At 48.8% G+C, this 17346-nt stretch overlaps 1 protein-coding gene across 1 annotated transcript in view; it reads left to right on the top strand.

Annotated features, from left to right (window-relative positions):
• RHCE (Rh blood group CcEe antigens) overlaps window positions 1-16984 on the top strand; it is a 47473-nt gene extending 30489 nt beyond the window's left edge. Inside the window, exons 4-11 of the mRNA XM_038758181.1 lie at window positions 1534-1684; window positions 4541-4688; window positions 6778-6941; window positions 10008-10145; window positions 10867-11000; window positions 13058-13137; window positions 14676-14749; window positions 16734-16984. Of these exons, the coding sequence (XP_038614109.1) occupies window positions 1534-1684; window positions 4541-4688; window positions 6778-6941; window positions 10008-10145; window positions 10867-11000; window positions 13058-13137; window positions 14676-14749; window positions 16734-16760 (916 nt within the window). The 3' untranslated portion in view covers window positions 16761-16984. The remainder of the gene's footprint in view (window positions 1-1533; window positions 1685-4540; window positions 4689-6777; window positions 6942-10007; window positions 10146-10866; window positions 11001-13057; window positions 13138-14675; window positions 14750-16733) is intronic.
• Window positions 16985-17346: the final 362 nt, after the last annotated feature.

Genomic DNA, 17346 nt, shown 5'->3' with positions numbered 1-17346 from the left:
ATCATCATCAATCGTATTTATTGAGCACTTACTGTGTGCAGAGCACTGTACTAAGCGCTTGGGAAGTCCAAGTTGGCAACATATAGAGACAGTCCCTACCGAACAGTGGGCTCACAGTCTAATCATAGTCATTATTAGTCATAGTCATAGTCATAGATAGTCATTGTATCATCATCAATCGTATTTATTGAGCGCTTACTATGTGCAGAGCACTGGACTAAGCGCTTGGGAAGTACAAGTTGGCAACATATAGAGACAGTCCCTACCCAACAGTGGGCTCACAGTCTAATCATAGTCATTATTAGTCATAGTCATAGTCATAGATAGTCATTGTATCATCATCAATCGTATTTATTGAGTGCTTACTGTGTGCAGAGCACTGGACTAAGCGCTTGGGAAGTCCAAGTTGGCAACATCTAGAGACAGTTCCTACCCAACAGTGGGCTCACAGTCTAATCATAGTCATTATTAGTCATAGTCATAGTCATAGTCATTGTATCATCATCAATCATATTTATTGAGTGCTTACTGTGTGCAGAGCACTGTACTAAGAGCTTGGGAAGTACAAGTTGGCAACATATAGAGACAGTCATCATCATCATCATCAATTGTATTTATTGAGCGCTCACTGTGTGCAGAGCACTGTACTAAGCGCTTGGGAAGTACAAGTTGGCAACATATAGAGACACTCCCTACCCAACAGTGGGCTCACAGTCTAATCATAGTCATTTTAGTCATTGGATCATCATCAATCGTATTTATTGAGCGCTTACTGTGTGCAGAGCACTGGACTAAGCGCTTGGGAAGTCCAAGTTGGCAACATATAGAGACAGTCCCTACCCAACAGTGGGCTCATTTTACTTGTACATATCTGTCCTATTTATTTTATTTTGTCGGTATGTTTGGTTTTGTTCTCTGTCTCCCCCTTTTAGACTGTGAGCCCACTGCTGGGTAGGGACTGTCTCTATGTGTTGCCAATTTGTACTTCCCAAGCGCTTAGTACAGTGCTCTGCACATAGTAAGCGCTCAATAAATACGATTGATGATGATGATGATGATATTAGTCATAGTCATAGATAGTCATTGTGTCTATCCCAGTGATTGGCACATAGTAAGCGCTCCCCCTTCTAGACTGCGAGCCCACCGTTGGGTCGGGACCGTCTCTAGATGTTGCCAACTTGGACTTCCCAAGCGCTTAGTCCAGTGCTCTGCACACGGTCGGCGCTCAATCAATACGATTGATCGATTGATGAGAACAGTGCTTTGCACATAGTAAGCGCTTAATAAATGCCATTATTATTATTAATAAATACGATTGAATGAATGAAACTTTTAGACTGTGAGCCCACTGTTGGGTAGGGACTGTCTCTATGTGTTGCCAATTTGGACTTCCCAAGAGCTTAGTACAGTGCTCTGCACACAGTAAGCGCTCAATAAAGACGATTGATTGATTGATTGATTGATTGATTGATTGATTGAACACAGTCTCTCTCTCTCTCTCTCTCTCTCCCTCTCCCTCTCCCTGTCTCGCAGCCTGTTGGTGGCCACCATGAGTGTGGTATCCGTGCTGATCTCGGCCGGGGCCATCCTGGGCCAGGCCAATGTGGTCCAGCTCCTGGTGATGACGCTGGTGGAAGTCTCGGCCTTCTCCATCACCAGGTGGCTCAGCCTGGAAATCCTCCAGGTGACTCGGGCGGCGGGGCCGTTCCGGGACCTGGGAACGTCTTGGCTGCCCCAAGCCAAGCAGTGTGGCCTAATGGGTGGAGCCCGGGGCCTCGGAGGCGCAAGGATCTTGTACTTCCCAAGCGCTTCGTCCGGTGCTCTGCACACAGTAAGCACTCAATAAATACGGCTGACTGGCTGACTGAATGTGGGTTCTAATCCCAGTTCATTCATTCATTCAATCAATCAATCGTATTTTTATTGATTTCTTGAGAAGCAGCGTGGCTCAGTCAGTGGAAAGAGCGTGGGCTTGGGAGTCAGAGGTCACGGGTTCAAACCCCAGCTCCGCCGCTTGTCAGCTGTGTGACCTTGGGCCGGTCACTTCACTTCTCTGGGCCTCAGTTTCCTCATCTGGAAAATGGGGATGAAGACGGGGAGCCCCAAGTGGGACAACCTGATCGCCTTGTAACCTCCCCAGCGCTTAGAACAGTGCTTTGCACATAGTAAGCACTTAATAAATGCCATTATTATTATTATTATTTATTGAGCGCTTACTATGTGCAGAGCACCGGACTAAGCGCCTGGGAAGTACAAGTTGGCGACATAGAGAGACGGTCCCTACCCAACAGTGGGCTCACAGTCTAAAAATTCAATCGGATTTATTGAGCGCTTACTGTGTGCAGAGCGCTTGGGAAGTACCAATCGGCAACATAGAGAGACGGTCCCTACCCCACAACGGGCTCACAGTCTAGAAGACGGGCTCGTTCCGCCACTTGTCTGCTGGGTGACCTTGGGCAAGTGGCTTCACTTCTCTGGGCCTCAATTACCTCATCTGGAAAATGGGGATTAATCAATCAATCAATCGTATTTATTGAGCGCTGTGTGCAGAGCACTGTACTAGGCGCTTGGGAAGTACAAGTTGGCAACATATAGAGACAGTCCCTACCCAACAGTGGGCTCACAGTCTAAAAGGGGGATTAAGACTGTGAGCCCCACGCGGGATGGGAACTATGTCCAACCCGATTTGCTTGGATCCACCCCAGCACTTAGAACAGTGCCTGGCACATAGTAAGCACTTAAACACCACGATTCATTCATTCAGTCATATTTACTGAGCGCTTACTGTGCGCAGAGCACTGTACTAAGCGCTTGGGAAGTACAAGTTGGCAACATATAGAGACGGTCCTTACCCAACAACGGGCTCACAATTATTATTATTATAATAATCCCAGCTGCGCTCCTTGTCTGCTGTATGACCTTGGATAAGTCACTTCACTTATCTGAGCCTCAGTTCCCTCATCTGCAAAATGGGGATTCGATTCCTGTTCTCCCCCCTACTTAAACCGGGAGCCCCATTAGGGACCTGACGATCTTGTAGCTACCCCAGCTCTTAGTACAGTGCTGGATACATAGTAAGTGCTTTTTAAAAACTTTTTTTAAGGGTATTTCTTAAGCGTGTACTATGTGGCAAACATTGTAATTAATCATTGTTAACTATTATCATTATTATTATTATAAGTGCAGGGGGCATTCCTAGTCAAGAGTGAAGTTAGAGAAGCAGTGTGGCTCAGTGGAAAGAGCACGGCTTTGGAGTCAGAGGTCATGGGTTCAAATCCCGGCTCTGCCAATTGTCAGCTGGGTGACTCTGGGCAAGTCACTTAACTTCTCTGGGCCTCATCTGTAAAATGGGGATTAAGACTGTGAGCCCCCCGTGGGACAACCTGATCACCTTGTAACCTCCCCAGCGCTTAGAACAGTGCTTTGCACATAGTAAGCGCTTAATAAATGCCATCGTTATTATTATTATGTCAGTGAAGTATCACAGGGGCTCTGGACCTCCTCCTAGATCCATCCCACAGGTCTGTTCGTCTCTCTATGGGCTTGCTTCTGGATCGGCCTATGCCTCGGTTTCCCCCCAGCCAAAGCGGGGGCTGACGTCCTTACCTTTATGAGGGAGAACGGGGCCAAATCCATCAAGGGCTTTGAAAGATCCACTTCTCTTGGCTCCTTTATCGAGTTGCTTCTTGGCAACTGTTCTGGAGGAAAGGTATCCCAGTGGGAATCCTTCTGCACTCAAACTCTGACTCTGAGCCCCGAGACCTGAAAAGAGGGGTGCAGACCTGTAGGTAAAACAGTCACTAGCCCAGGGAGAAAAGCAGTGAATTTTGGGCTGGTCAAATTCATTCATTCATTCATTCATTCATTCATTCATTCGTATTTATTCATTCATTCAATCTTCTTTATTCATTCATTCATTCAATCGTATTTGTTGAGCGCTTACTGTGTGCACAGCACTGTACTAAGTGCTTGGGAAGTACAAGTTGGCAACATCCAGAGACGATCCCTACCCAACAGCGGGCTCACAGTCTAGAAGGGGGAGACAGGCAACAAAACAAAACATATTAACAAAATAAAAGAAATAGAATAAAGATGTACAAGTAAAATAGAGTAATACATCTGTACAAACATATAAACATATATACAGGTGCTGTGGGGAGGGGAAGGAGGTAAGGCGCGGGGATGGGGAGGGGGATTTGAACCCATGACCTCGGACTCCAAAGCCCGGGCTCTTTCCACTGGGCCACGCTGCTTCTCTAGAAGCAGAAATAATAATAAAAAATAATGGAAGTAATAATAAGAGAAATAAGAGAAATAATTCCCACCCTCAGGTCGAAGGTGGGGGGGGCTCCTGGGCCCGGCTGGGTGAACCCCGCTACTGACCTTCAGCCTCTTTCCATAAGGCCACGCTATTGACGAGACTCGGGTAAAAGGTCTTCAGTTTTAGGATCATCCTGGAGGATGTGGCAACGGAATAAGGCGTCCAGGCCTGCCCTCCAGATGCTTCCATTCTCAAGGTTCCTGCTGGGCTGCTTTGCAGGTGGAGACCCACGAGTTCATGATGTACGTCCACATTTTTGGGGCCTATTTTGGATTGATGGTGGCCTGGTTCCTCTGGAAGCCACTGCCCAAGGAAGCCTTGGAGAAGGCCAAGGCAGCAACTACCACCGGCTTATTTTCCATGCTGGGTAAGACCCCTCACACCCAAGGGAGGCGGGGTGGGGAGGTTGTGCCGTGGGTGGGAGTGGAAAAATCAGGTCTCGGGGAGGCCCGTTTTCCTCTGCTGGGGCGTTCCCATCTGGGAAATCAAGCGTATTCCTTGAGCATCTACTGGACCGCCTCCTTTCCTCTTCTCCCACTCCCTTCTGCGTCGCCCTGACTCGCTCCCTTCATTCATCCCCCGACTCCCAACCCTACAGCACTTATAATAATAATAATAATGGCATTTATTAAGCACTTACTATGTGAAAAGCACTGTTTTAAGCGCTGGGAAGGTTGCAAGGTGATCAGGTTGTCCCAAGTGGGGGGGCTCACAGTCTTCATCCCCATTTTCCAGATGAGGTAATTGAGGCAAAGGGAATCAGTCAATCAATCAATCGTATTTATTGAGCGCTTACTGTGTGCGGAGCACTGTACTAAGCGCTTGGGAAGTACAAGTTGGCAACATATAGAGACAGTCCCTACCCAACAGTGGGCTCACAGTCTAAAAGGGGAAGTGAAGTGACTTGCCCAAAGTGACACAGCTGACAATTGGCAGAGCCGGGATTTGAACCCATGACTTCTGACTCCAAAGTCAGTGCTCTTCCCATGGAGCCATGCTGCTTCTCTGCTTCTTAAGTCTGTATCTGTCATTTATTTTTATGTACATTAATGTCTGTCCCCTCCTCTCCCCAGACTGTAATCTCGCTGTGGGCAGGGGATGTGTCTGTTATATTGTTCTGTTGTCCTCTCCCAAGACCTTAGTACAGTGCTCTGTACACAGTAAGCTCTCAATAGTACGATTGACTGACTGTGTGCCAAGCACTGTGCTGCTAATCTCCTCCCCGTACCTCGTTCTCGCCTGTCCCGCCATCGACCCCCGGCCCACGTCCTCCCCCGGGCCTGGGATGCCCCCAATCCCTCTGCCCATCCGCCAAGCTAGCTCTCTTCCTCCCTTCAAGGCCCTACTAAGAGCTCACCTCCTCCAGGAGGCCTTCCCACAGTGAGCCCCTTCCTTCCTCTCCCCCTCGTCCCCCTCTCCATCCCCCCCATCTTACCTCCTTCCCTTCCCCACAGCACCTGTATATATGTATATATGTTTGTACATATTTATTACTCTATTTATTTATTTATTTATTTTACTTGTACATATCTATTCTATTTATTTTATTTTGTTAGTATGTTTGGTTTTGTTCTCTGTCTTCCCCCTTTTAGACTGTGAGCCCACTGTTGGGTAGGGACTGTCTCTATGTGTTGCAAACTTGTACTTCCCAAGCGCTTAGTACAGTGCTCTGCACACAGTAAGCGCTCAATAAATACGATTGATGATGATGATGATGTACTAAGCGTTCGGGAGTCCAATCCAACAGAGTTGGTAGACAGATTCCCTGCCCACAAGAGGCCGTCTAGAGGGACAGCCTTATGGTCTAAAGAGTATCAGCGAAGCCCCCTCACATGCTCAGCCCCTGGTTCATTCTTTCATTCATTCAATAGTATTTATTGAGCACTTACTGTGTGCAGAGCACTGTACTAAGCGCTTGGGAAGTACAAGTCGGCAACATATAGAGATGGTCCCTACCCAACAACGGGCTCACAGTCTAGAAGAAGAAGCAGCAGCAGCGTGGCTCAGTGGAAAGAGTCCAGGCTTTGGAGTCCGAGGTCACGGGTTCAAATCCCGGCTCCGCCAATTGTCAGCTGGGTGACTTTGGGCGAGTCACTTCACTTCTCTGGGCCTCAGTTACCTCATGTGGAAAATGGGGATGAAGACTGTGAGCCCCCCATGGGCCAACCTGATCGCCTTGTAACCTCCCCGGCACTTAGAACGGTGCGCTGCACATAGTAAGGGCTTAATAAATGCCATTATTATTATTATTAGAAGGGGGCTCAAAGGTCAGACGTCCCGGGAAGGGCTGGGGAAGAATTCTCTCCTTTTCCCAAAAGCCTGATTGCCTCCCAGGAAACCGGGGGCTCCTCTTCCTCCTCCTCCTCCTCCTCCTCAGGAGGCCTGGGGGAAAATGTGGCGGGCAGACCTGAGGACTGCTGAGGTTCTGACGGGCGGGCGGGCATCCTGTGTGGCAGGCACGCTCTTCCTGTGGATGTTCTGGCCCACCTTCAATTCCGTCTTGCTGGACGTTCACGTGGCGAAGAAGGCCGTCTTCAACACCTACTACGCCATCGCGGCCAGCGCGGTGACCGCCATAGCTCTGTCGGCTGCAGCGCACAGCCGAGGGAAGATCGATATGGTGAGAGGGAGGGACCGAGGGAGAGAGGGCAGGGGAAAGGTGAGGGGATGTGGGGAGGGACAGGGCCCTAAACTGGGGGCCCCATGTGGGACAGGGACTGTGTCCAACCTCATTATAATAATAATAATAATAATGGCATTTATTAAGCACTTACTATCATCATCATCAATCGTATTTATTGAGCGCTTACTATGTCCAGAGCACTGTACTAAGCGCTTGGGAAGTACAAATTGGCAACATATAGAGACAGTCCCTACCCAACAGTGGGCTCACAGTCTACTATGTGCAAAGCACTGTTCTAAGCGCTGGGGAGGTTACAAGGTGATCAGATTGTCCCACGGGGGGCTCCCAGTCTTCATCCCCATTTTACAGATGAGGGAACTGAGGCCCAGAGAAGTTAACTGACTTGCCCAAAGTCATACAGCTGACAGGTGGCGGAACTGGGATTTGAACCCATGACCTCTGACTCCAAAGCCCGGGCTCTTTCCACTGAGCCATGCTGCTTTTTTATTTATTAAGCACTTACAATGTGCCAAGCACTGTTCTAAGCGCTGGGGAGGTTACAAGGTGATCAGGTTGGCCCACAGGGGGCTCACAGTCTTAATCCCCATTTTACAGATGAGGTAACTGAGGCCCAGAGAAGTGACTTGCCCAAAGTCACACAGCTGACAAGTGGCGGAACTGGGATTTGAACCCATGACCTCTGACTCCAAAGCCCGGGCTCTTTCCACAAGCGCTTACTATGTGCCAACCACTGTTCTAAACGCTGGGGAGGATACAAGGTGATCGGGTTGTCCCAAGTGGGGCTCACAGTCTAAATCCTCATTTTACAGATGAGGTAACTGAGGCCCAGAGAAGTGACTCGCCCAAAGTCACACAGCTGACAATTGGTGGAACCGGGATTTGAACCCATGACCTCTGACTGCAAAGCCCGGGCTCTTTCCACTGAGCCACGCTGCTTCTCCTATTCCACTGCTCAACAGTGCCTGGCACATAGTAAGCGCTCAACAAGTATCATTCCCAAAAAACAGCAGGCTATGAAGCCCTGGAAAGCCACAGCGAGGACCAGCTGCTGAGGTGGGGGAACTTGTCTACCAACTCTGTTGGAGTTGTTCTCTCCCGAGCGCTCAGTACAGTGCTCTGCACCCAATAAGCGCTCAATAAATACAATTGATTGATTGATGGTGGCACAGGCCTTTCTTGGGCACCTACCGGCCATTTTCCTGCTCTTCCAGCTTAACCAGCAGGCTGGGGCAGGGCGGCTCCGCCTCGGAATAATAACAATAATACTAATAATGGTGTTTCTTAAGCTCTTACTATGGGCCAGGCAGTGTATGGAGCGCTGGAGTAGATAAAAGAAAATCGGGTTGGACACGGTCTCCATCCCACACGGGGCTCATGGTCTTAACCCCATTATTATTATTATTATTATTATATTATTATTATTATTATTATTATTAATAAGCCCATTTGACTGATGAGGGTACAGAGGCCCAGAGAATAATAAATGATGGCATTTGTTCAGCGCTTACTATGTGCAAAGCACCGTCCTAAGCGCTGGGGAGGATACAAGGTGATCAGGTTGTCCCACGTGGGGCTCACAGTCTTAATCCCCATCTTACAGAGGAGGGAACTGAGGCAAAGAGAAGTCAGCATCATCAATCGTATTTATTGAGCGCTTACTGTGTGCACTGTACTAAGCGCTTGGGAAGTACAAATTGGCAACATATACAGACAGTCCCTACCCAACAGTGGGCTCGCAGTCTAAAAGAAGTGAAGTGACTTGGCCAAGGTCACACAGCAGAAGCAGCGTGGCTCAGTGGAAAGAGCACAGGCTCTGGAGTCAGAGGTCATGGGTTCGAATCCCAACTCCGCCACATGTCTGCTGTGTGACATTGGGTAAGTCATTTCACTTCTCTGGGCCTCAGTTGCCTCCTCTGTAAAATGGAGATTAAGACTGTGAGCCCCACGTGGGACCACCTGATCACCTTGTATCCCCCCGCCAAGCGCTTTGAACAGTGCTTTGCATATAGTAAGTGCTTAACGAATGCCATTATTATTAATTGGCAGAGCCGGGATTTGAACCGATGACCTCTGACTCCCAAGCCCGGGCTCTTTCCATTGAGCCATGCTGCTTCTCCAGAGAAACTAACAATTCCCAGCGCTTAGAACAGTGCTTGGCACATAGTAAGCGCTTAATAAATGCCGTTATAAAAAAAAATTGCCCCAAGTCACACAACAGGGAAGTGGCAGAGCTGGGATTAGAACCCAGGTCCTTCTGACGCCCAGGCCCGAGCTGTAACCGGAGCAGCGGGGCCGCTAGCTCTTCCCAATCCCAGGAAAAGACCTCGTGGCCTAGAGTCCGGGCTTGGGAGTCCGAAGGACCCGGCTCCCAATCCCGGCTTCGCCGCCTGTCCGCTGTGTGGCTTTGGGCAAATTACTTCACTTCTCTTTGCCTCAGTTCCCTCCTCTGTAAACTGAGAGGAGCCCCACGTGGGACGGGGACTGCGTCCAACCCGATGTGCTTGTATCCACCCCAGTGCTTAGCACAGTGCCCACCCTCGTGGCCCAGTGCCGGGCTTTGGAGCCAAACGTCACGGGTTCAAATCCCGGCTCTGCCAATTGCCAGCTGGGTGACTTTGGGCCAGTCACTTCACTTCTCTGGGCCTCAGTTCCCTCATCCGGAAAATCAATCAATCAATCAATCGTATTTATTGAGCGCTTACTATGTGCAGAGCACTGTACTAAGCGCTTGGGAAGTACAAATTGGCAACACATAGAGACAGTCCCTACCCAACAGTGGGCTCACAGTCTAAAAGAAAATGTGGATTAAGACTGTGAGCCCCAAGTGGGACAACGTGGTCACCTTGTATCCTCCCCAGCGCTTGGAACAGTGCTTTGCACATAGTAAGCGCTTAATAAATGCCATTAAAAAAATACCATAAATTATAATTTAATTGTAATACTGAGGGTTGAAAACTGTCTTCCCGCTGGATTGTGCTCTCCGCCCCCCCCCCCCCCCGGGGGTCCATCCACCTCACCTTTGGTTCTCGCTCCGTCCTGCAGGTCGACGTACACAACGCGACGCTGGCCGGCGGGGTGGCCGTGGGCCCCACGGCTCGCCTCATCGAGTCCCCGGCCTTGGCCATGGCTCTTGGACTGGTGGCCGGCTCCATCTCCGTCTTGGGGGCCAAATGCTTACCGGTGAGGTTCCCTCCTCAATCGATCAATCAATCAATCGTATTAATCGAGCACTTACTGTGGGCAGAGCACTAAGCGCTTGGAGGGCGCTCCCTCTGCCCATCCGCCAAGCTAGCTCTCTTCCTCCCTTCAAGGCCCTGCTGAGAGCTCACCTCCTCCAGGAGGCCTTCCCAGACTGAGCCCCTTCCTTCCTCTCCCTCTCGCCCCCCTCTCCATCCCTTCCCCACAGCACCTGTATATATGTATATATGGTTGTACATATTTATTACTCTATTTATTCATTTATTTTACTTGTACATTTCTATCCTATTTATTTTATTTTGTTGGTATGTTTGGTTCTGTTCTCTGTCTCCCCCTTTTAGACCGTGAGCCCACTGTTGGGTAGGGACTGTCACTATGTGTTGCCAATTTGTACTTCCCAAGCACTTAGTCCAGTGCTCTGCACATAGTAAGCGCTCAATAAATACGATTGATTGATTGATTGATTGGAAAGTACAAGTCGGCAACACATAGAGACGGTCCCTACCCAACAGCGGGCTCACGGCCTAGAAACAATCCTCAAACAATCCGTCCTTGCCGCGTCACAGCCCGTTACCGAGGCCGCTGCTCGTCAGGGGTTCAGCGAGGAGGTTGGCATCAGATGGGCCGGTTGTGTTGGGTGGGTCGTCATGGGAAGGGGGCGAGGCAGATTGGTCAGCCCCCCGTGCCCCATTTTGCCCCCTAGGTGTGCTTTAACCGAGTGCTCAAGATTCACGACACCTGTGGCGTTCACTCCACCTTCGGCCTGCCCGGGCTGCTCGGAGGCGTCGCCTACATCGGGTTCAATCTGGTGGAGGCCAGTTGGACCAATTTCACCAAGTAGGTTCCTCCGTTTCCCTTCGAGGCCCTGCGTTCCGATCCCCGCTCCTCCACTTGTCTTCGGCGTGACCTCGGGCACGTCGCTTCACTTCTTCGGGCCTTAATTCCCTCCCCTCACTGTACCTCGTTCTCGCCTGTCCCACCATCGACCCCCGGCCCACGTCCTCCCCCGGGCCTGGAATGCCCTCCCTCTGCCCTCTCTTCCTCCCTTCAAGGCCCTACTGAGAGCTCACCTCCTCCAGGAGGCCTTCCCACACTGAGCCCCCTCCTTCATCTCCATCCCCCCGCCTTACCTCCTTCCCTTCCCCACAGCACCTGTATATATGTACATATTTATTACTCTATTTACTTATTTTACTTGTACATATCGATTCTATTTATCTTACTTTGTTAGTATGTTTGGTTTTGTTCTCTGTCTCCCCCTTTTAGACTGTGAGCCCACTGTTGGGCAGGGACTGTCTCTATATGTTGCCAACTTGTACTTCCCAAGCGCTTAGTACAGTGCTCTGCACACAGTAAGCGCTCAATAAATATGACTGATTGATTGATTGATTGAAAAACGGGGACCAAGACTGGGAGCCCCAGGTGGGACGGGGACTGTGTCCAACCTGATTAGTTTGTGTCTACCCCAGGATTTAGTACAGTGCCTGGCACATAGTAAGTGCTTAATACCATTTTTTTTTAAAGTACGAAAAAGAGCATGGACCTAAGAATCAGAGGTCCTGGTTTCTAATCTCAACTCCACCACTTATCTGCTGGGTGACCTTGGGTGGGTCACTTCACTTCTCTGGGCCTCCGTTTCCTCACCCATAAAATGTGTTTCCAACCCATAAAAGCCAACTTGTACTTCCCAAGCGCTTAGTACAGTGCTCTGCACACAGTAAACGCGCAATAAACACGATTGAATGAATAATGCTGCAGAGAAACCTGTCCATTCTGGTGTTCCGATATTCAGCATTCCCGGCGGCCCGGTCCAAGACGGGGGACGGTTGTTGCCACTGTGGGGGTGAAAGCCTTTAATAATCATCATCATCATCAATCGTATTTATTGAGCGCTTACTATGTGCAGAGCACTGTACTAAGCGCTTGGGAAGTACAAATTGGCAACATATAGAGACAGTCCCTACCCAACAGTGGGCTCACAGTCTATAAGGGGAAGACAGAGAACAAAACCAAACATACTAACAAAATAAAATAAATTAATAATGATAATAGTAATAAGAATTACGGTATTTGTTAAGCACTTACTATGTGCCAGGCACTGTAATAATAATAATAATAATGATGATGGCATTTATTAAGCACTTACTATGTGCAAAGCACTGTTCTAAGCGCTGGGGAGGTTACAAGGCGATCAGGTTGTCCCACAGGGGGCTTACAGTCTTAAGCCCCATTTTACAGATGAGGTAACTGAGGCACAGAGAAGTGAAGTGACTTGCCCAGAGTCACCCAGCTGACAAGTGGCGCAGCCGGGATTTGAACCCATGACCTCTGACTCCAAAGCCCGGGCTCTTTCCACAGAGCCACGCTGCTTCTCTAATAATAATAATTCTCTGTAATAATAATAATAATGATGATGATGGCATTTATTAAGCACTTACTATGTGCAAAGCACCGTTCTAAGCGCTGGGGAGGTTACAAGGCGATCAGGTTGTCCCACAGGGGGCTCACAGTCTTAATCCCCATTTTACAGATGAGGTCACTGAGGCACAGAGAAGTGACTTGCCCAAAGTCACACAGCTGACATTTGGCGGAGCCGGGATTTGAATCCACCACCTCTGACTCCAAAGCCCGGGCTCTTTCCACTGAGCCCCGCTGCGCTGGGGTAGATACGAGCAGGTCGGGTTGGACGCGGTCCTTTGTCCCACGTGGGGCTCACAGTCTCAATCCCCATTTTACAGAGGAGGTAACTGAGGCCCAGAGAGGTTAAAAGTGACTTTCCCAAGGTCATACGGCAGACAAGTGGCAGAGCTGGGATTGGAAGCCGTGACCTTCTGACTCTGAGGCGCTGTTCACTACACCACGCTGCTTCTGCTTCTCTGTTTTCTCGTTTTTAGGATGGGCTACCAGGCCCTGCTTGACGCGGGCAGTCTCAGTTTAGCCGTGGCTATGAGTTTGGCGACGGGCGTCCTGACAGGTGAGTGTGGAAAAAGCCCTTCGATAAACCCAAGGAAACAATCTTCTCCCGGGCATTTGATCGATTTGATCCCCCTTTTCCCACCTAATATGCCAACTCCACCCAAGGACGGCTTCTCTCCCAGACTGCAGAGTGGCCTAGTGGCTACAGCCCGGCCCTGGGAATCGGGAGGACCTGGGTTCTAATCTCAGCACCACCACTTGTCCGCTGTGTGACCTCAGGCAAGTCGCTTCCCTTCTCTGCTGTACCGTACTCTCCCAAGTGCTCAGCAGAGTGCCCTGCACAGAGTAAGCGCTCAAGAAATACGACTGATTCTCCAGGCCTCATCACATCATTACGTGTTTCACTCATTCAGTCATATTTACTGAGCACTTGCTGTGTGCAGAGCATTCAATCGTATTTATTGAGCGCTTACTGTGTGCAGAGCACTGGACTAAGCGTTTGGGAAGTACAAGTTGGCAACATATAGAGACGGTCCCTACTCAACAATCAATCAATCGTATTTATTGAGCGCTTACTGTGTGCAGAGCACTGTACTAAGCGCTTGGGAAGTACAAGTTGGCAACATATAGAGACGGTCCCTACTCAACAATCAATCAATCGTATTTATTGAGCGCTTACTGTGTGCAGAGCACTGGACCAAGCGCTTGGGAAGTCCAAGTTGGCCACATCTAGAGACGGTCCCTACCCAACAGCGGGCTCACAGTCTAGAAGGGGGAGACGGAGAACAAAACCAAACAGATTAACAAAATAAAATAAATAGAATATGTACAAGTAAAATAGAGTAATAAATATGTACAAACATATATACAGGTGGTGTGGGGAGGGGAAGGAGGTAAGGCGGGGGGATGGAGAGGGGGAGGAAGGAGCACTTGGGAGAATACAATAGACACGTTTCCTGCCCACAACAAGCTTGTAGTTTAGTTCTAATGAGGTCTAGGAAAGTTTATTTTTCTGGAACTAACCAAGTGGCCCAATTTGAATGCGGTTTTTGTTTTAAACTGGCCGGGGTTCAAATGGGCCACCCCTTGAGCTCAGCTCGGCCTGGGTCAAACACACGAAATTGCGCAGGATAGCCACACAACTCAGACTCAAGTTCTTCTTTGTTCTTGCCAGACGCTTAAGTCTCCCGAAGCAGTTAGAACCACAGAGGAAAGATACTTTAACTCATCTGTCTCCCCGGACCGGCGAGAAGTTTTCCCAAGGATCCCTACCGTAATTCTGACTGGATGTTGGATGATTCCCACGCTCTCATATAGTCATTCAATCATATTTGAGCACTTACCGTGTGCAGAGCCCGTGGGAGAGTACAGTAGAATGGTAAACAGACACGTTCCCTAACCACATCGAGCTTACAGTCTAGAGGGGGAGGCAGAGATTAATAGAAATAAATAAATTACAGCTACGGACATAAGCAGTGTGCTTTCTACTCCATCGGAATCACATGGAGCGCCCAGTACAGTGCCGCGCACACAGTAAATGCTCAATAAATACGACTGAATGAATGAATCACGTGGAAACGTTCTGTTCCTAAACAGGTTTACTTTTAATGTTGAAAATATGGAAAACCCCCCACGTGGTTAAACACTTTGATGACCAGGCTTTTTGGGAGGTGAGTTTTTCCGGTTGATTATTTGGAGTACGCATATATTTTGAGCGCTTTTCTTCCCTGGAAACTGGAGAGGGGCAATGTGGCCTAATGGATAGAGCCTGGGGGTGGGAGTCAGAAAGACCAGCTCTGTCACTTCCCTGCTGTGTGATCTCGGGTCATCATCATCATCAATCGTATTTATTGAGCGCTTACTACGTGCAGAGCACTGTACTAAGCGCTTGGGAAGTACAAATTGGCAACATAAAGAGACAGTTCTTACCCAACAGTGGGCTCACAGTCTAAAAGGGGGAGACAGAGAACAAAACCAAACATACCAACAAAATAACGTTCACGTCACTTCTCTGGGCCTCAGTTTCCTCATCTGTAAAATGGGGATCAAGACCTGTGAACCTGGACTTGGTCCAATCTGATTAGCTTGTATCTACCTCAGCATTTAGTACAGTGCCTGGCACATAGTAAGTGCTTACTCTATTTATTTATTTATTTATTTTACTTGTACATATCTATTCTATTTGTTTTATTTTGTTACTATGTTTGGTTTTGTTCTCTGTCTCCCCCTTTTAGACGAGAAGCAGCGTGGCTCAGTGGGAAAGAGCCCGGGCTTTGGAGTCAGAGGTCATGGGTTCAAATCCTGGCTCCGCCACTTGTCAGCTGTGTGACTTTGGGCAAGTCACTTCACTTCTCTGTACCTCAGTTCCCTCATCTGTAAAATGGGGATGAAGACTGTGAGCCCCACGTGGGACAACCTCATCACCTTGTATCCCGCCAGCGCTTAGAACAGTGCTTTGCACATAGTAAGCGCTTAATAAATGCCATTATTATTATTATTATTATATGATTGATTGATTAACAAAAACCAAAACAAGCAGGTTGGACACAGTCCCCGTCCCACACGGGGTTCACATCCTTTCAAACCCATTTTGCAGATGAGGTAACCAAGGCCCAGAAGAGGGAAGTGACTTGCCCAAGGTCACAGCAGACATTTGGCAGAGCCGGGATTAGAACCCAGGTCCTTCTGACACCCGGGCCCGTGCGCTGTCCATCGGATGAGGTGTCCGCACGGTGTTCAGCGGAAAACTCACAGGGCACGATCCCGCGGTCGAAAACTCACGTGGGCCGAGAAGCCGCCCCCGCAAATGGTTTCCGCCCGGCCGGAAACCGAAACTCAGTCCTTGCGACAACCTGGGCTGATTCCAACCTGGGTGGAGGGTGAGGGAAAATGAATCAGGAAACGCACGTGCCATTAAGAACCGGAATGTTTGGGAATTCCAAAGGAAACCATCTTTGGTCTGGTCCTGTCTGACGGCGGCTGTTGGCAAGCAGCTGTGAATCACTCCCTTTTAATAATAATAATAATGATGGCGGCATTTATTCAGCGCTTACTGTGTGCAAAGCACTGTTTTCTGTCCCAGCAACTATGCATAGGCAGCCCCATTTCCTGTCGGTTAATCATTTATTCAGCGCTTACTGGGTGCAGAGCACTGTACTAAGCGCTTGGGAGAGTAAGGAACCCTGAAATTTGCCCCTTGCTCTTTAAAATACACATTAGGTACTAGGCTGAGAAGCACAGTGGCCTAGTGGTTAGAGCATGGGCCTGAGACTCAGAAAGACCTGGGTTCTAATCCTGGCTCCTCCAGTTGTTTGCTGGGTGACCTTGGGAAAGTCACTTGACTTCTTACCACATCTGTAAAATGGGGATTAAGACTGCGAGCCCCATGTGGGACAAGGACTGTGTCCAACTTGATTAGCCTGTATCCAACCCAGACCTTAGTACAGCGCTGGCACATAGTAAGCGCTTAACAAATACCATTAAAAAAAAGGTAATATTAGAAACCGAGTAGCATTACGATCTTATAACACTCCTTTCCATCACTTATAGCAGGTTAGTTTGAGGACTTTAACAGTGTCTCCTTTCCATCACTTACAGCAGGTTAGTTTGAGGAATTTAACAGTAATTAATGATGATTCTTTTTTTCCCATTCAGTTTCCCCATTTGGCTGTTGGATACTAAGCAAAAGCCCCGAAGGAACAGAAGGTCCGTTTGAAACCACGAAAAGCACATATTGGTCTTTCTTCTCTCATCGAGAAAGACACAACCGACATTTTCCCTCTAGCCGGGCAGCGGAACGTGGGAACAGAAGCGATCTTGGATGAATTTCTGATGCTTACAAAAGTCCTGCCAGTTTTGATTAAACCATATTTAATCGTTAATAATAAATCTAAGGTTTCAATCTTTAGCTTTGTCATCAATATTTTCATTCACGCTGCATTCCCAAGCTCACACTGCTGGTAGTTATTTATTATTCTCAGGGGCTCTCAGACCTGGGCTAGGGAGACGGAAGAACCTGGGTTCTAATCCCAGCTTCGCCGTTCGTCTTCTGTGTGACCGTGGGCGAGTCACTTGGCTTCTCAGGGCCTCAGTTCCCTCATCTGTAAAATGGGGATTATGACTGTGAGCCCCATGTGAGACAGGGACTGTGTCCAACCTGTTTATCTTGTAACTATCCCAGTGCTTAGTACAGTGCCTGCCACATAGTAGGCGCTTAAAGAACGTGAAAAAGGCCCTTGAGGCCCTCTCCTCCTCCCCTACCCACTTC

This window comes from Tachyglossus aculeatus, chromosome 16 (assembly GCF_015852505.1).
Source record: "Tachyglossus aculeatus isolate mTacAcu1 chromosome 16, mTacAcu1.pri, whole genome shotgun sequence".
Lineage (NCBI taxonomy): Eukaryota > Metazoa > Chordata > Mammalia > Monotremata > Tachyglossidae > Tachyglossus > Tachyglossus aculeatus.
This window is presented reverse-complemented; position numbering and strand designations above follow the sequence as displayed.